We start from the raw sequence: 20,492 nt of genomic DNA on the forward strand, positions 1-20,492 counted from the left end.
AGTAGGAGAGATAAAACGTTAAATATTTTATAAGACAAAATAAGATAAGGATTGACTATCTTTTGAATTATCCATAATATGATTTGACAAAGTAGGTTTTAACTATCTATTAGCACACCAATTTGAAAAAACAATCACGTGGGTATACACACACACACACACACACACACACACGCACGCACGCACACACACAATGGAATATTACTCGGCCATAAAAAAGAATGAAATAAAGCTATCTGCAGCAACATGGATGGACCTAGAGATTATCATACTAAATAAGCCAGACAGAGAAGGACAAATATCATATGATATCACTTATATGTGGAATTTTTTTAAAAAGATAACATGAACTTATTTACAAAAGAGAATAGACTCATAGACATGGAAAACAAACTTACGGTTTCCAAAGAGGAAAAGGAGGGAAGAGGGATAAATTAGGAGTTTGGGATTAACATATATACACCACTATATATAAAACAGATAACCAACAGGAACCTACTGTATAGCACAGGGAACTATACTCAATATTTTGTAATAACCTATAAGGGAAAAGAATCTGAAAAAGAATATATATATATATATACACACACACGTAGATACACATATACATATATATATATATATATATCTGAATCACTGTGCTGTACACCTGAAACTAACACAACATAAATCAGCTATACTTCATTAAAAAAAAAATCACATCCAATTTTATCCATGGGTTTGATATAATGTGTCTTAAATTTTTTTAATATTTTCAATTAAAACATTAAATAAAAATAATCAGCATCAGAAACCGATAATTTTTTGACCGTTTGAATTCAGAGCATTCTATCCTGGTCAAATTTCTCCATTTGTGATGCCAAGCTTCACCCTTAATATAAATATGCATAAGATAAGGAAAGACAGAAACGGGGTTGGCAAACTACAGCCCACAAGTAAAATTTTCCTGAAACACAGCCACGTTCATTCATTTACTTAAACTGCTTTTCACTATAACATCAGAGTTGAGTTGCTGTGAAAGAAACCACAAAGCCTAAAATTCTTATTACCTGGCCCTTTCCAGAAAAAGTTTGCTGACCCCTTGTCTTGATGAAGGAAGTGTTACTAAGCCAGTGTTTCAATGTTTATTTTGTTTGGCACTCCAGTTTTTATTACCCATGCCATCAAAGAATATCACTTGGGTTGGGCAAGACCAACCCAAGTGATATTTTATATTTGTAAAATAAAAGGACACTGAGAACTCATGTTTCTTCTCTGGAAGATCAGTGTTTGGAAAGAGTATAAATGGCAGTTGAGACTCTGGAAATTAAATGCACTGAAATTATTGCTGCATGAACTCCCCCTGGAAAGTCTTTGTGTACTCTCACGCATAGAAATATTCCAATATGAAGACTGCTGATGGAGATGAAATCCATTGATGGAAATGAGACTCCGTGACCTACCTTAGCACAGTGGTTAAGAAAATAGATTCTGGAAACAGACTACTAGATTTTCATTTCTATGGACTCTTACTATCTGTGTGACATTATGTAAGCTACCTAAACTGTGTACAAATCAACGCAAAATGGGACTATAAGAGTACCTCTCTCATAGGCTTATTGGAAGCACTAAATATGTTAATACAAATACATAATTAGAAAAGTATCTGGCACATAGTAAATGCTTAATATTAGCTATAATTATAATTGAATTGATTTTTTGTTTTTTTCTCTTATCTACCGTTTCGTTCTACTATGTGCTGTAATTGTGAATCTCAGGAGACAGAACGCTGTTGACCATACTCTTTAGCATGGCCACCTAGCATCATTCTTCTATGTAAAGACCCTCTTATTACTTTTTTCCTTAATTCAGCCTCGCCAATTCCATATCCTACTATTATTGGTCACACTTAAAAATATTTACTATATATCCTTCCATACTACTTTCCAAAATTTTTAACATATATGTACAAATGTGAAAAATATATTTTAATGTACATTTCTAAATAGTTTGGTGCACTATACCTTACGGTTTTCTCTTGCATTTTTCATTTACCTTTCTGTTTGAGCTACATGCATGTTTTTAAATCAAATCAAATGTATTCCTCTTCACTGCTGCATGGTATTCCCTACTATTCTTTCCCACCTCACTGGGGTCCAGCAACTGTGATCTTTCCATTTTCTCAAGCACCCAAAACACCCTCTGTATTAGTTTCCTATGGCTACATAACATATCACCATAAATTTGGCAACACAGAGCGATACCACTCATTACCTTACAGTTCTATAGGTCAGAAGTCCAAGCAGGATCAACTGGGTTCTCTGTTTAGGTTCCCATGAGGCCAAAATCAACATGGCGGCCAGGCTGAGCTTTTATCTGCAGGATCTGGCTTTGAATCTGCTTCCAGCCTCATTCAGGATGTTGACTGAATTCAGTTCCTTGCGGTTATAGACCTGAGGTCCCTTTTCCTTGCTGGCTCTCAACCAGGTGCTTCTCAGCTCCTGAAAGCTGCCTGTGTGTCCTCTCACCTGGCCCCCTCCAGCTTCAGACCAGCAAGAGGGCTGATCCTCCTCACGTTCCCAAATCTCTCTGATGACTGCTGCCACCAGCTAGAGAAAACTCCCTGCCTTTAAAGGGCCTGTGTGATTAGATTAGTCCCACCCAGATCATCTCCATTTTGATTAACTCAAAGTCAACTGAAAAAAAAAATCCCCTTCGCCCTAGAAAGTAACATAATTACAGGAATGACATTTCAGCACATTCACAGCTTCTACCACACTGACAGAGAAGGAGTTACACAAGAGAGTGGCCGTTACAAGCCTCCACAACTCCCTAAATCTGAATCAACAGCTCTATGACAATGTAACGGTACTTTCACAGGCCTAAAGATGACAAAGTTCTAGAAACCCTCACATGGTACATTTTGCTTACGTGTCCCACTAATCTGCAATTTTGAGCATAAAATACCAAACTGTAGGAGGTTGAGCTAATAGGACCTTCTCTAATGCTGTCCAAAATGTGGTTAACTACCAACCTCTGAGCATGGCTTCGGCTGCTATAACTCAGGAAGCAGCCGGCCCCTCACAACTTCCTGTTTCCTGAGTGGGCTTTGGCTCAGGGTTTGACCAAATGAAGGGCTTCCTCCTACTAGGGTGGCTGCTCCTCCTTGTTTCTGAGATGTGGACTAGTTCTATAGGCCAGAAATGTATGACAATAGAATTTCTGGATCTGTAAGTATCATGCAGCCATGAATATTATATACTATTGTTTTGTACATCTTTGTTCATTATTGCTTTCGATATTTTATTGTATGATCATGCCACAAATTATGTGTCCAGTCTTTGCTGAAGGACATTTAACTTGCCACCAGTTGCTAGTTTTCATAATGTTGCTCTTTACATCCTTGTACACAGCTCCTCCTGCGTATGTATGAGTGTTCCTTCTAGGGTGCAGTTCCAAGGGAGTGGAAATGCTAGGGTGCATGAGCGTGTATATGTGCACACACACAGAGTATACAATTCTACTATTTCCTAGATAGTTAGCAATTCCTCAATACAGTTATTGTACTTGTTTATCCTCCCTCTAGAGTTTCTCCACACCCTCACCAACACTTGGTTTCAGGAAACAATATTTGCCAGTCTGGAAGGGGAAAAGGGTGCTTCTGGATTTTAATTAACTGTGTCATGATTACTAATGAGATTGCTTTTTATCACATTTCCTCTTTTGTATACTCCCTGTTGATGGCTTTTGTCCATTTTGTATCAGAATTTGTTTTATTTTTCATTTTATATTGGAGTATGGTTGATTAACAATGTTGTGATAGTTTCAGGTGTACAACAAAGGAATTCTGTTATATATACACATACATCTATCCTTTTTCAAATTCTTTTCCCATTTACATTATTATAGCATATTGAGCAGAATTTGTTTTTCAGTTGATTTGCATGGCATTCTTTATACATTCTGGATACTAATCCTTGTGGATTTGCAAAGTATTATGTTATTTCTTAACAGTGTTTACGGCAACTTTGGGAACAGAAATGTTTGATTATTTTGTATTGTGGTAAAAAAAACTTAACATGAGATCTACCCTCTTAAAAAGTGTACCATACAATATTGTTAGCTATAGGCACAATGTTGTACAACAGAGCCCTAGAACTCACTCATCTTGCCTAAACTGAAACTTTGTACCTGTTAAATAAAAACTCATTTCCCCTCCCCCAGTCCTGGCAACCACCATTTAACTGTCTGCTTCTATGAGTTTGAATCTTTTAGTTAAACATATATAATAACTCTTTCTCTTTTTTGTGTATCTATTATATATTTTTGGTTTCTGGGTACCATGAGGTTAATATAAAGCAACCTATATACATATATGTGATTATTTTAAGTTGCTGATCACTTAATTTTAAATGCATTTTAACAACCCTTCATTTTTACCACCCTCTCCTCATGATGACTGTTTTTGACACCATACCTTACATTTTTTTGTTTTGTGTGTCCCTTAACTGCTTATTGCAGACATCATTTTACTACTTTTGTCTTTTAACCTTCCTTTGTACATGGTTGACTTACTACCTGTATTGTATATTTACCTTTCCTGATGAGCTTTTTCCTTTCATGATTTTCATGTTTCTAGTCGTGGCCTTTTCTTTTTTGCTTAGAGAAGTCCTTTTAATATTTCTTATAAAGCTGGATTGGTGATGCTGAACTCTTTTAGCTTTTGCTTGTCTGTAAATCTGAATGAGAGCCTTGCTGGGTAGAGTTTTCTTGGTTGTAGGCATTTCCCTTTCATCACTTTAACTATATCATGCCACTCCTTTCTGGCTGGCAGAGTTTCTGCTGAAAATTCAGCTGACAGCCTAGTGGGAGTTCCCTTGTAGGTGACTTGTTTTTCCCTTGCTGGTTTTAATATTCTCTTGTCTTTAATTTTTGCCATTTAATTACAATGTGTCTTGGTGTGGACCTCTTTTGATTAATCCTGTTTGGGACTCTCTGTGCTCTCTGGACTTGGGTGACTGCTTTGCTTTGCCAGGTTAGGGAAGTTTTCAGCTATTATGTCTTCAAATACGTTCTCAGACCTTTTCCTCTTTCTCCTCCTTCTGGGACCCCTATAATGTGAATGTTAGGATGTTTGATGTTGGCCCAGAGGTCTCTTAAACTGTCCTCACTTCTTTTCATTCTATTTTCTGTTCAGCGTCAGTAATTTCCACTACTGTCTTCCAGCTTGCTGGTCTGTTCCTCTGTATCATTTAATCTACTGTTGATTCCTTCTAGTGTATTTTTCATTTCAGTTATTGTATTCTTCATCTGTTTGTGTCTTCTTAAATTTTATAACTCTTCATTAAAAACTTCTCATTCTCACTCTGTTCACCCAGTCTTCTCCCGAGTTCCCTGAGCATCTTTATGGTCATTACCTTGAACTCTTTATCCGTTAGCTTGCCTATCTCCATTTCACTTAGTTCTTCTTTGGGGGTTTTATCTTGCTCCTTCATTTGGAACCTGTTCATCTATCTCCTCATTTTGCCTAATTTGCAGTTTTTATTTTTATGTATATGGTAGGTTGATTACATTTCCCAGCCTTGGAGAAGTGGCCCTTTGTAGGCGATGTCCTATGTGTCCCAGCAGTGCACTGCCCCCTGGTCACCAGAGCTATATCCTCTAGGGATTCCCCACCCCCGCCCCCCGTCATGCAGGCTGTGTGGGTCCTTCTGATGTGGTGGGCTATGAGTGATCTTGTAGGCATGGCTGGTCCCAGGTCTGATTGGTTGCCAGGGCCTGCCTGGAGGCTGCCAGTTGCTGGTTGGCTGAGCTAGGTCATGAGAAGTCTGGCTGTGAAAATCTGGGGGTCTCTGGGGTAGTGCTGGCTCGCTGGTGGGCAGAGCCACGTTCTGGGTTGAGTGGTTATGGGGCCAGAATTCCCAGATCTAGTGTCAGCCTCCTGGTGGGTGAGGCCAGTTCCTGACACAGCCGGCTGCAGGGTTGAGGGTGTCCTGAAGCTTGTGTCAGCCCACTAGTGAGTAGGGCTGAGATCCAGCAGGTCCCCAGACTGGTGCTGCCTACTGGTGGGCAGAGCTGTGTCCCAGACTCTCTGGCTGTAGGGCCCTGGGATATCCAGCCTAGTGCCTGCGTACTGGGCCAGGTCCTGGGCTCTGTGGTGGACAGAGCCATGCCCAGGGATGGCTGTGGGTTCAGGGGTCTTAAGGCAGCCTGCCTACTAGTGGATGGGGCTGTGTCCCCACCCAGCTAGTTGCTTAGCCTGAGGCATTCCAGTATTGGTGCCTACAGGCTGGTGGGCAGGGCTGGGCAGTCCTGAGGCTAATAAGCTAGAGGGAAGATTACAAAATGGCCCCTGCCAGCACCCGTGTCCATGTGATAGAACGAGCTTCACAAAGTGGCCGCCACCACTGTCGGTGTCCCCAGGGTGAGCTCCAGTTGCCTCCTGCCCCTCTAGGAGCCTCTCCAAGATCAGCAGGTGAGTCTGACCCAGGCTCCTTTCAAATTACTGCTCTACCCTGGGTCCCAGAAGGTGTGAGGTCTTGTGAAAGCCCTTTAAAAGTGGAGTCTTTGTTTCCCACAGCCTCTGGGTCTCCTAAAATCAAGCCCCACTGGCCTTCAAACCCAAGTGTTCTGGGGGGCTTGTCCTCCCAGTGCAGGACCCCCAGGTTGGGGAGCCTGATGTGGGGCTTAGACCCCTTGCTCCTTGGGGAGAACTCTGAAATTGTAAAATTATCCTCTTGTTTGTGGGTTGCCCATTCAGGGATGTGGGTCTTGACTATACCATATCCTCCCCCAACCACACCTGTTTTGTTGTGGTTCCTTCTTTATATTTCTAGTTGTAGAGGATCTTTTCCGGTAGATTCCAGTCTTTCTCATCAATAGTTGCTCTATAAATAGTTGTCATTTTTGGTGTGCCCATGAGAGGAGGTGAACTCAGGGTCTTCCCGCTGTGCCATCTTGACTCAGCTCCTCAGGAGTGTCCGTTTTTATTGAAGAGTAACTCCTCTGAAAGGAAAGGGAGAAAGAATCGATCAGGCGAAGTCATCAGACAAAGACTGAGACGTGACTGTCTCTGTGCCAGTCCAACAAGGGATTCTAAAAATTGCCCTTTAGAGGAGTCCCAGGTTGGGCGGCAATGGCTAGACCTTTGTTCCAATCTTGCTGAGGCACGGGTTGGAACCCCCAAGAGAAGAGTATGATCTCTGCCCAAAGGCTAAAGGAGCAATGGAGTTAACAGCTGGAGGCTGTTCTGGGATGGGCAATGCATCTTTCCTTGAAAGGAAATACGAGCAGCACATCTGTGGATGCCACAAATAACAAACTGGTTCAACCCGAAGAACAGTCCATAAACAAAGATATCTAAATAGATCTAAAGGCATGTATTTCCTTTTTCTCCCATTTTATCCAAAAAGGAGTTTCTAAAAATTGCCTTTGATTTGGTACTCAAAGAAAAATTTAACAGGCTAGGCCAAAAGAGAGGGTAAAGAGATTGATTCTGCAAGATGGCTGAGGTAAGGAAACTTACAAGTAGCATTTCTTAACATTGCTCAATGGTCATGAAGCTTTCTTTAAGTACCCTGTTTCTAAAGTACTTCCAGAACAGAAATTATATTTTTTAATTGTTTGTATTGGGACACTAACTGGGGTCATTTTAAATAAGAGTTTAACTCCTAAAACTTTGTCTAGAATTTTATAACCCAAACTAAGGTAAAATATCTTTCAATTCCAACATCAGTCGATACCTGGATCCTAAAAATAATATTATTAAGAGTACAGAATGGTGGTTTTGAGTGTGCAGGTAACCCACAGTAAAGGGTAACCCAGAAGACTCCTAAAGTTAGGATTCAAAGACTTCCTAAAAGAATTAAATGCCTGCATAACAATGTGTGTTTTGAAGATTGAAATTGTCAAGTATCCATAACCATCCGTAACACCACGCATATAATACTATAAATGAATCATTGTCTGAAAGACAGAGTCTGAAAGATGATAGAACATTCTGTCTCAAGATCTATACACAAACATTTACTCTTCTTTTCTTAGAAACAATGAACATAGGATCTGTGCTCTGTGTTTTTGTCTTTTCAGGAATCTGACTATGTCCCATTGGATCATTCCCCTGTGCGCCCTCTCTTCCATGAGAGAGAAATCTGGCCATCCGCTTGCATACTCTATGCAAGTTCCTATGCATACTCAGGAACGCTATTCCTATAGCTGCTTAAGAATTGTGCATCAAATAGGCATCCAAACTTAGTAGTTTTCAGAAAGCTGTGATTCGTTATGCTATAAGCCATCCCTCACTTTAAAAAATAACTTACTTCTAGTCAAAGAGGAAATTAAAGGTATCTAGAGACAGGGACTTCCTTGGCGGTCTAGTGGTTAAGACTCCATGCTTCCACTGCAGGGGCACGGGTTCAGTCCCTGGTTGGGGAACTAAGATCCTGCATGCCACGTGGCACAGCCAAAAAGAAAAAAACCTAGAGACAAATGAAAACGAAAACATGACAATCCAAAATCCATGGGAGGAGGCAGCAAAGCAGTTCTATGAGGTAAGTTTATAGTGATACAATCTTACCTCAGGACACAAGAAAAATCTCAAATAAACAACCTAACATTAGACCGAAAGCAACTAGAGAAAGAAGGACAAACAAAACCCAAAGTTAGTGGAAGGAAAGAAATTGCGAAGACCAGAACAGAAATTAATGAAAGGTACAATCTCCCAAGACTGAACTAGGAAGAAATAGAAAATATGAACAGACCAATTACAAGTACTGAAATTGAATCTGTGATTTAAAAACTCCCAACAAACAAAAGTCCGGGACCAGATGGCTTCATAGGCGAATTCCATCAAATATTTAGAGAAGAGTTAACATCTATCCTTCTGAAACTATTCCAAAAATTGCAGAGGAAGGAATACTTCTGAACTCATTCTATGAGGCCACCATCACCCTGATACCAAAACCAGACAAAGATACTACAAAAAAAGCAAATTATAGGCCAATATCACTGATGAACACAGATGCAAAAATCCTCAACAAAGTACTAGCAAACTGAATCCAACAATTCATTAAAAGGGTCATACACCATGAACAAGTGGGATTTATCCCAGGGATGCAAGGACTTTTTAATATCCACCAATCAGTCAGTGTGATACACCACATTAACAAATTGAAGAATAAAAGCCATATGATTACCTAAATAGATGCAGAAAAAGCTTTTGATAAAATTCAACATCCATTTATGACAAAAACTCTCCAGAAAGTGGGCATAGAGGAAACATACCTCAACATAATAAAGGCCATATATGACAAACCCACAGTTAACACCACACTCAATGGTAAAAAGCTGAAAGCCTTTCCTCTAAGATCAGGAACAAGGCAAGGATGTCCACTCTTACCACTTGTCTTGGAAGTCCTAGCCAAGACATGGAAGTAACCTAAATATCAATCGACAGATGAATGGATAAAGAAGATGTGGTAGGGGCTTCCCTGGTGGCGCAGTGGTTGGGAGTCCGCCTGCCAATGCAGGGGACACGGGTTCGTGCCCCGGTCCGGGAAGATCCCACATGCCGCAGAATGGCTAGGCCCGTGAGCCATGGCCGCTGAGCCTGCACGTCCAGAGCCTGTGCTCCGCAACGGGAGAGGCCACAACAGTGAGAGACCCGCGTACTGAAAAAAAAAAAAAGATGTGGTACATATATACAATGGAATATTAGCCATAAAAAAGAATGAAATAATGCCATTTGCAGCAACAGGAATGGACCTAGAGAGTATCATATTAAGTGAGATAAACCAAACAGAGAAAGACAAATATCATATGATATCACTTATATGTGGAATCTAAGATACAAATGAACTTATATACAAAACAGAAATAGACCCACAGACATAGAAAACAAAGTTATGTTTACCAAAGGTGAAAGGGGCTGGGAATAGCAATAGATTAGGAGTTTGGGATTAACATATACACACTACTATATATAAAATAGATCACCAACAAGGACCTACTGTACAGCACAGGGAACTGTACTCAATATTTTATAATAACCTATAAAGGAAAAGAATTTGAAAAAATTATATATATAGATATACATATATGTGTGTGTGTGTGTGTGTGTGTGTGTGTGTGTAATTGAATCACTTTGCTCTACACCTAAAACTAACACAACATTGTAAATCAACTACAATTAGAAAAACAAAACTAAAGAGCTATACAATCTATGCTCTTATACACCATCTGTGGCTGAACTGTGGTATTTTCTGAAATTCTACATTTAATAAGAGGCTGCCAACAGTTAAACCGGAAACTAACTGATTTGTGGGACTCACTAGGAAGACTTACATATCCAACAAAACTCAAAAGTCTGTGTTTGGTTCCTTGGAATGTACTGCAGGACAGTTAAAAAGTGTCTATCTGCAGACACCTGATAGAACACAGAAATTTAAATGGAAGTTATTTCATATGTCATGAGAAGGTTTGCACATTTAAACTAAGAAGTTGATAACATATGAGTGCTGTCTGAAATGACCTTCATGGCTGTTGACTCTCATTTACCTTTCAACACACTGGGGAAAAAACTATCTTCATCTTAAAGGGTCTAGGAAGTTCTATTCACTCAATGGAGCAGAAGTTATTGGATTGAGAAGATACATATGTAAGTTATACAGAGTTTTAAATAGAGCAAGAAAACAATGTTAGTTAACCAAAGACGATTACTTTAGAACACTAATGTTACCACATTTTTCAAACAATTTAGCTGGTAATAGATGTCCTCACCATTTTGGGACATTATTGCATGATTAAGGGTATTATTGTAGCTACTCATAACTTATATAAATGATTTGGGACACTGTCTAGTAATGCAAACATCTCATTATTATGATGAAAATGTATCAAGTCCAAAACACTCCTCTGCAAACACTAAGTGGTAATAATAGTACAGTTGTACAAAAACACTTCCCAAGAATAAGTTTAGAATGGAAATTAGATATTATAAAATGCTATGAAGAAGGACCCCAAAAAAGGTTAAGCTCAGAGATGCAAGATGAACACTGCCACAATACAGTTGGTCCTAAGTCAAACTATTGTTTGAATTTAGTATTTTGGGGTGACCTGGAAAAAGGCAATAGTAATACCAAAAGTCTTACTACAAGTATTTATTGTGCTTTAAATTTCTGACGTTTCTCCATTTCTGTTCACCAACACATCCATCTTCTCTTATTTTGTGGGGATAAAAATAAGTCTTTATTGAAGTATGAGATCTGCAGCAAGATTGTTTCCTGCCCTCATCCCACCTATAGTGAGGCTATGGCTAGAAGTGCCTGGGGCACCACGTGGGGCCACTGAGAGCTTCCCGCAGACATCTCCCCTTTCAGAACCAACGTCATGGCTGGCCCACTATTGTGGGTTTTCTTAGGATTGCAAGATGCCCTCAGCAATAACCATCAGGAAAGTTTGAAGGACAAGTGTTCTTACTCACAGGTCCTGGAGGGTACACAGCCTATCTAGGGCCACACGATGAGGTCACAGGTAGAAAGGGAGCCCGGGCCTGGGGTTCTGCTTTTATTGGGGTCCAGGGTTGGGGACCTAGGTTTTTGCAGACACACCCTTTACTGATGAGTTTATAACATTAGGAGTAGGAATTAAAGAGGCCAAATGGTCAGTTACCTAAGTCAATGAGAGATGGGGCCTGACTCTATCTGGTGATGTGTTTTTTTTAAATAGCCAGCTTTGAAGTGGATGCATCGGCAACCAAAAGCTTAAGTCAGGCACTTGCATCATAGTCCAGAAAACCATCAGGAGTTTATACTACAAAGATATACATTATATAATGTAGAGCTATAGCCTATGTAAGCTAAGTGGGTGAAACAAAGCCAAAAGAAGAGTATTTCATGACACATGAAAATTAGGTGAAATTCAAAGTTCAGTGTCCATAAAAAAAAGTGTTATTGGAACACAGACATGCTCATTCATTTGCATACTGTCTATTGCTACTTTTGAGCTACAATGACAGAATAGTTGCAATAGATATCATGGTTTACAAGGCATGGCTCACAAAACCTAAAATATTTGCTATCTGCCCCTTTCCAGAAAAAGTGTGCCAACCCAACTAGAGTGTCCTGGGTAGAGGATACCCCAAGTACACAAATGAAAAGGGGAAACTCACTCTTCGTCTCCTACTTTTAGTAAATGCCCTCATTCTTAGTAGAAAACCTACTTTTCCCTCATTCTGCATTGTTTGAAAGCAAAATTAGTCGCATGGCACCTTATTACAAAGACAAATTCGGAACAAGTATTTGGACTTTATAAAAGCAAAAAGACAAATATGTGAGAAATGCATCCTACTCTTACCTGAATCTCAATCTCACAAGCCATGACAGGGTAAAACCAAACCAAACCAAACCAAAACAAAAAAGCCTACCTCAACTCAGTCTGCCGACTCATGGGTCACTGGACCCCAATATCATTCATTGCCTTATACACATTTTTGAGATTCAGTCTCCTCTTCCATAACTAAGAAATCAAAGTAAAAGAAGTCCCATTCTATCCCTGTTGAAATAGAAAAATATCATGTTGCAATTCTGATCCCCTTCCCCAAAAGTACTCAGGGAAACTCAGCACAGCCAGGTGACAAGAATTAAGAAATATTCCAGGGCTTCCCTGGGGGCGCAGTGGTTGAGAGACTGCCTGCCAATGCAGGGAACATGGGTTCGTGCCCCGGTCCGGGAAGATCCCACGTGCCACGGAGCGGCTGGGCCCGTAAGCCATGGCCGCTGAGCCTGCGCGTCCGGAGCCTGTGCTCCGCAACAGGAGAGGCCACAGCAGTGAGAGGCCCGCATACCGAAAAAAAGAAAAAATTCCAGTAAAGATGAGTGATCCCTACCCATCGGCACACAATTCTTATTCCTCACACTCTTACTTCTTTTCATCCGTTAAACCCTCCCACTTCCACCAAAAAATTGTACCCTGGAAAAAAGATTCCTTCCCCCTTTTCTGTATCCATGGCTGAAAAGTCCATACAGTGGATGCTCAGTACATGTTTGCTGAAGTGATGAAGTGGTACCCAAGATAGCACAGCCTAACATCAGAACTGAGACTAACACCGGGACTGTTGGCTTCGTTCAACCTGAGCCCTTGTTTGGCTCCCTCTCTGACTTGTCCAGGATTGTGTTATCTATTGCCTACTTGACATGGCCACCCGTCCAGAATTCATCTTTCTGTGCAAACTGTTCATCATTAAGTGGCATCATAATCCACCTGACTACTCAGGCCCCAAATCCTAGACATTATCTTTGATCCCTCTGTTTCCTGTACTCCTTCACCCTCCATATCTAGTCCACCAACAGCTCCTGGTCATTGTGCTTTTCAAAAAGATCCCAAGTCTGTCCACCTGTGTGGCCACAATGACTTCCTCTTTGTCCTGTTTGGTGCCATGCTCTCTTCCACATCAGGGCTTTTGCATTTTGTGCTCCCTTAGCCTGGAATGCCCCTTCACTGAAGCACTGGTGGCTGGCATGCTCTCCTCCTTTCTCAGCTTGGACGTCACCCCCTTAGGAAGCCATCCCAGAGCGTGCTGCTTCTAAGCCCTGCCCTTCCCCACCCAGTTTCCATTTTTACCCACCACTATCACTTTAAACCACTTGCTGCAATATGAAATGATCAATTATTTGTTTATTGTCTATCTTCTATGCCAGAAAGTCAGCTCCATGAGTTCAGTGGCCTTGTGTTTCCTGCCAACTGCGTATCTCCTGGGACCTAAAGCAGGGTCTGGCATTGAACAGGTGCTCAAACATTGTTCATTAATATGTGGGAAAGAGGTTTGACAAGAAAGGAAAAATCACCCGTTTGTTTCCCCATGTTCAGAGAAGAGAAATAAAAGGCATACAATATCACTTTCACGAAAAGAAAAAAGAGAGATTTTCTTGGACAGTGAGTTGGTTCTTGAAGATGAAAATCTCTGCTGGGAGAAAAGACAGCCTCTCAAGCTAGACTGAAAATACCTCAAGGCTCAGACCTTTGCTTTAGACTCTAGATCTTCATTCTCTGCCCCGCTCCCCTGCAGCATAGACTAGGCCCCTCCCCTGCCCCCTCCACAAATACACAGGCACACACACAGGTGATCTTGGAGAGACAGCAGTGAGCAGTCCCAAAGAGAGATCTCAGTTCCCTGCCCAGGAATCCAACCTGGGCAGCCTGGATGAAAACCAGGACTCCTAGCCACTAGACCACCAGGGACTAGAGGCTAGAAGCAAAGTTCCCCTGGCTCTTACCCCCATTGAAAGCAAGAGTGTTTCAAGGAGGCAAAAACTATAAAAACAGGTACCAAGTTTATTATTAGAGACACAGCATACCATATGGGAGAGCACACAGAGAAACAGTTTGTCTAAGTCAGAAGCAAGGCAGAAAGGATATGGGCGTCCTCTCGAACGAGGAGTGCAGTCCTTCCGGGTCTTTGTTTACATTTGGCCAATTACCTTGTTTCTCTTTCACACCTGACCTGTCCTAGGAGTCTCCCCAACATATATGTGCAACGTTTTGCTAAGATGGATCCCACTGCAGAGGCCTATGGGTGCATGTCCACACTTATTATGGGGTGGCACCCCCTCCCCTTTTGTTCCCCAAGGAGCCTTGCTGTGCGTATGCAGACAGGGAAGTTTTCCTTGACCTCAGGAGTGGTCATCTTATCTCTTTATTCCAGTCAGAGCTCAGCTTCTGCCACTAGCTTTGTCCTTGGAGTGTCTGGGTGAGAACAAAGCTTCAATTTTGCTCACTTGACAAACACCAGCTGTCCAGCCCAGGGGCCCATCTATCTCCTACCTCACAGGGAAGAAAAATAAATACTGACTTCTCTGGGGACTTCACAACCAAACCAGACATCGTGAGCTGCCTTCCCTGCAGGTGGCACTGTTGCATAGGTTTAGAAGGAGCCATGAGGGCCTTTTGGAGAAGAAAGAAGTCAGGGTGAACTTCCATTCGCTCATTTAACAAATCTTTGAGCATCTGTTCCAGTTGTTCCCTTGAATCTAAGATTCTTCCAACTTTAGATACACCATTATGTTATGGACCACTAAGATCAAAGAAGCTACCAATTAATCTGACACATTTCGTTACTTAATCTTAGAATCATTCTATGCAAATTAAAAGAGCTCTGTGGACATTTAAAATCATATCACTCACATGCTACAGACAAAAGCAAATGTAAACAAAGTAGCTGGTGAAAGTAAATCCTAAAATATTTTCATCATGAGTCTGCATCTTCCAAATCGCTTCCTGGCTCAGAATCATCAGTCCCTGTTTTCTCACATAATTATCATGCTTTGAGCCATCACAAGCACTGATAATGCAATATCTCTTAAAAGAATGCTCCAAAAAAAAAAAAAAAAAAAAAAAGAATGTTCCACTCTTATCTCCAGAATTGCCTGTCCATCGGTGACCCCAATTACTCAAGTTTTCATGCTGACCCTCTCTGATCTTACCAGGAGGTGTCAACAGAAAATTTCAGATCAAATTCTTCATGTGCAAGTGATCACAGCTACAGCACACCTATCCACCAGCCAACTGTAATGTCATTGATTATAAAGCCTCTAAAATTTGGATGTCTTATTATATGAAAAAAAAAATGTGCTTGTTAGAATGAATGAAATATGTTATATGCCAGGTTCTGTTCTAGGCACTGGAGATACAGAAGTGGAGGAAGGAATCTCCTGGAGCTGGTACTATAACGAAGGGATACAGAGAATATGAAATAAATAAGTAAAATATGTATCATATTAGATGGTGATAAACACTACAAAAGGTTTAGAGCTGTACATGGGATAAAATTTAAAATAATTTTCTCAGTCAAGGAAGGCCTCACTGTACAACTGAATCACTTTACTGTAGACCAGAAACTAACACAACATTGTAAATCAACTATATGTCAACAAAAATTTATAAAAAAATAAATAAAACTTCACAGCACAAAAACAAAAGGCCTCACTGAGAAAGTAACGTTCAAGCAGAGACCTGAAGTTGTCAGGTGAGCCAGCCATAGAGGCATAGGGGGCAGTGAGAATTCTAGGCAGATCATCAAGGTGCCAAGGTCCTAAGGCAGGAGCGTGCCTGGCCTATTCAACGAATGACAAGGAGGTCAAACAGCTAAAACAGAGTGAGGGCAGACATAGCAGATGTGTGGTTGCCAAGGGAGAGGGGAGCAGGGGAGGGTTGGATTGGGAGTTTTGGGATTAGCAGATGCAAACCATTATATACAGGATGGATAAACAACAAGGTCCTATTGCATAGCATAGGGAACTATAGTCAATATACTGTAATAAGCCATAATGGAAAAGAGTACGAAAAAGTATACGTATGTATAGCTGAATCACTTTGCTGTGCGGCAGAAATGAACACAACATTGTAAATGCCTCAACAAAATAAATCTTTTAAAAATAGAGGAGGATGCGTTAGCCTGGTAGGAGCTGAGTGCTGGCACGCCCTAGCCCTCTTCCCTGGAATATAATAAAACCAGACTGCAGAGTGCTTCCTGGGTCATAATTAAGACTGGAGTTTTTACGGTGAGTCAGAATGGATGAATAGGCAGGGCACAGAGGTTTTTTAGGGCAATGAAATTATTCTGTGTAATACTTTAATGGTGGATACATGCCCAAACCCATAAATGTACGAGAGTGAACATTAAGGTAAACTACAGACTTCGGGTGCGTATGATGAATCTACGTTGACACATCAACTGCAACAGAAGTGCTACTCTGGTGCGGGATGTTGATAATGGGAGGCTGTGTCTGGGGGGGTGGGGGCAGGGGTATATGGGAAATTCCTGTCCCTTCCTCTCAATTTTGCTGTGAACCTAAAACTGCTTTTAAAAAATTAAATCTTTTTTTAAAAATAAGAATACATATTATCCCTCTCTATTAGTAGTATTTAAAAAAACACCTTTACACATATTTTTTCCTCCCATTCTCTTATTTTTGTGCATGTGATAAGAACACTTAACCTAAGATCTATCCTCTTAGCAAAAGTTTAAACGTACAGTATTGTTAACCACAGGCACTATGGTGTACAGTAGATCTCTAGGACTTATATAGCATGGGGATAACTGGATATCCGCATGCAAGAGAATAAAATTGGACCCCTATGGTACACCATTCACAAAAATCAACTCAAAATGGATTAAAGACTTAAATATAAGACCTGAAACTGGAAAACTCCTAGAAGAAAACATAGAGAAAATCTTCTTGACATTGGCCTTGGCAATGATTTCTTGGATACGACACTGAAAGCACAAGTAACAAAAGCAAAAATAGACAAATGGGACCACATCACACTAAAAAGCTTCTGCACAGCAAAGGAAACCATCAACAAAGTGAAAAGGCAACCTATGGAATGGGAGAAAATATTTGCAAACCACATATCTGATAAAGGGTTAATGTCCAAAATAGCTTAAATAAATAAATAACCTGATTTTAAAATGGCCAAAGGACTTGAATAGGTATTTCTCAAAAGAAGACATACAAATAACCAACACATATATGAAAAAGTGCTCAATATCACTAATCAGGGAGATGCAAAACCACAGTGAGATATCACCTCACATCCGTTAGGGTGGCTATTATCATAAATGAAATATAACAAGTGATGGCAAGAATGTGGAGAAAAAGGAACCCTTGTGCACTGTTGGGAGGAATGTAAATTGGTGCAGCCACTATGGAAAACAGTAGGAAGAGTCTTCAAAAAATTAAAATAGAACTGACATAGGATGCAGCGATCCCATTCTGGGTATATATCTAAAGGAAATGAAAACAGCATCTCAAAGAGATATCTGTCCTCTCATGTCCACTGAGGCACCACCCACAATAGCCAAGATACGGAAGCAACCTAAATGTCCATCAGTGGATGAACGGATAAAGAAGCTATTATATTTACATACAATGTGATAGTATTCATCTTTTAAAAATAAGGAAATCCTGTCATTTGCAACTTCATGGATGAACCTGGAGTACATTATGCTAAGTGGAAGAAGCCAGACACAGAAGAACAAAGAAATACATGATCCCACTTATATGAAGCATCTAAATAATGTAAGTAATTAAACTCATTGGAGAAAGTATCATGGTGGTTACCAGGGACTGAGGCAGAAAGGAGATGCCTTAGTCATCTAACAAGGAGATGTCGGTCAAAGGGCGTAAAGTTTCCCATTGGCCTTTGTTGTTAGGAGCAAATACTCCTGTCAAAACCCCCAGGCTGAAGGCCCATCACTGGCAATCATTCAATTAAATCACCATCAACCCAATATATCTCACCTATTTGGCAACAGCCCAGACCTAGTAAACATCAAGGGACTAAGGAAAAGCAGCTCTCTTAACCACACAGAGGCCTTCTTCTTGATAATGAACACTCCCAGCAAGGACTGTTCAGGAAACAGAAGGTGAAGGTTTAGGAAGCCTCGCAACATTTTAGGCCTGTGCCTGTGCTCAGGTGCAAAGAGTTCTCCACCAAAGGAAAACGTTTACAGCACTAGCACTCAGCCTCCTGAAAGGAACATTTTTATGACGGCTCTGGTACTCAAAAGTGTACGTAGGCCTCATACAGTTAAACAGCTCTTTTCCATGTTCGTGGACCTGGGGAATCTCTGAAATTCCTGAGAGTTTGTCCTACAGGTCAAGTGACCTATAGGGGGCTTTGTGGGATCAGTTTAGGGATGCCACGAAGATTTGTCTTAACTGATGGGGTTCTTTGATTACGTACTCGAAGTCATTATTTCAGATTTAAGGTGAGTCCTCCAAAAATATTTTGTTGAAATGCATCTATCTCCCTCTGGGGCACTGAGGGGAGCAGCTACAACAGACTTGAAGGCTTTTATCCATCTAGACAGGCAAGTTGAAGGGGATTCAAACCTGGAGGACCATCCTAGCCTGCTATGGAAATAAGCTTGGTGGAATCCCACCCTCCAAAGTGAGTTCTTAATTAGCCTCAGATCAGTTGAAAGTACTGTCAAATAAGAAATCCCAAACTCATTAGAAAAAAAAATTATCCATTTACCTTGTTCCTAGAATCCAAGAATGAAAATTAAACTCATCCTATTGACCTTGGAGAAAGGTAAAGAAATATTCTTACTACAGCTGTTCCCAGTAGGCCTGCAGTGTAGTCAAGCCTTGTATTCTGTCTCATTGTTGACCCGATGGTGGTCATTTCCACCATGGCTACTAAACCTTTCTTAAAGGACTTAAGCTACCAACAGGAAAGGATTATTATGTTTCTACTGAATTGAAAATATGACGTGTCCACAATTCAGAAAACCGCTAAACAGTAGAACAGTACTGCCTGCATCTGCCAATATTAACAACATCTGTGGAAGATTAGCGTATAAAAGACACCATTCAGGTCTGGCTTTGCTTCTTGAAAATGGCAATTCCACCTCTTAGGCTTTGTTCTCTGATTTGAAAAGTGAACTTGATAAAGAACACCTTGTAAAAGTGCAGACACACAAGCCAATGTTATTCGGGCTCTATATTCAAGGTGTAATTTATAAGAAAAAGAAAAGAACTTTTCAAACAACTGGAAAATTAAAGGATATAACATTTATATGCCCACCACTCAGCTGTAACAGATTTTAACATTTTTATGTTTGTTTCAGATATATTTTAGAAATAAAACATGACAATGTTTTATTGTTTTAATGTTAGCCCTTCCACACCAGCACCATGTGCCCCTACTTAACGCAATTCTCCTTCCCTCTCCTGAGATAGTAACCATGATCCCCATGCATGGTTTTACACTTTTACTAAATGAGTATATATATATATAGGTAGCGTTCGTTTTACAAATATAGCACATTTGCATATTTTTAAAGCTTTACAAGTGAGGTCATGCTAAAAATATTCTGCAACTCATCTCTAAGAGTATTAAACTGACAGACCTATGGCTTATTCATTGTATCTGCTACATAGGACTTAAAGTTTGAACATATGTTGTTCTCAAAGTTTTCCATAAATTCATTCATTTAGTCATTAAAACAGTCCTAGGAGGTAGATATTATTTTCCTCCCATTATACAGATGATCAAGTGATACATGGAGGAATTAAATAACCTGCCCCGAGTCACACAGCTAGTAAGTGGCATGTAATCTGCATAGGATCAGACTCTGAGATAAGGGTTCAAAGCTCAAGATTGGTTCAAAAGGAGCACAGTAATACAATAGCTAATATTGAGGAGGGTTCCTGGTGGGCAGGTGTGCTTCATTAAGTGAGAGGTGGAACCACGCACCTTTCTGAAAGTTCTTTATCAACTCTGTCTTTTCCAGCTTCATCTTCGCTCACCATAAGAAGTCAAACTAAAAGAATTTGAATGCGTTACCAGACAAACTACCAGTACCTCTGTCCGTGGTTTACTGAATGCTACTAACAGCTGTGTGGGTGACAATGACCCTTCCACACCAGCCTCCCAGCTTAGGCCCTGTTTTGAGGTTAATTATTCAGACATCAAGAAGTATAGCCACAAAAACACAGCATGTTTTATTT

At 40.5% G+C, this 20,492-nt stretch overlaps 1 protein-coding gene across 1 annotated transcript in view; it reads right to left on the reverse strand.

Moving 5' to 3' along the window:
• Positions 1-301: 301 nt before the first annotated feature.
• The window catches only part of STX3 (syntaxin 3), a 145,225-nt gene continuing 125,034 nt past the window's right edge, over positions 302-20,492 (reverse strand). Inside the window, exon 10 of the mRNA XM_067748893.1 lies at positions 302-6,984. Within this exon, the coding sequence (XP_067604994.1) occupies positions 6,913-6,984 (72 nt within the window). The 3' untranslated portion in view covers positions 302-6,912. The remainder of the gene's footprint in view (positions 6,985-20,492) is intronic.

This window comes from Pseudorca crassidens, chromosome 9 (assembly GCF_039906515.1).
Source record: "Pseudorca crassidens isolate mPseCra1 chromosome 9, mPseCra1.hap1, whole genome shotgun sequence".
NCBI lineage: Eukaryota > Metazoa > Chordata > Mammalia > Artiodactyla > Delphinidae > Pseudorca > Pseudorca crassidens.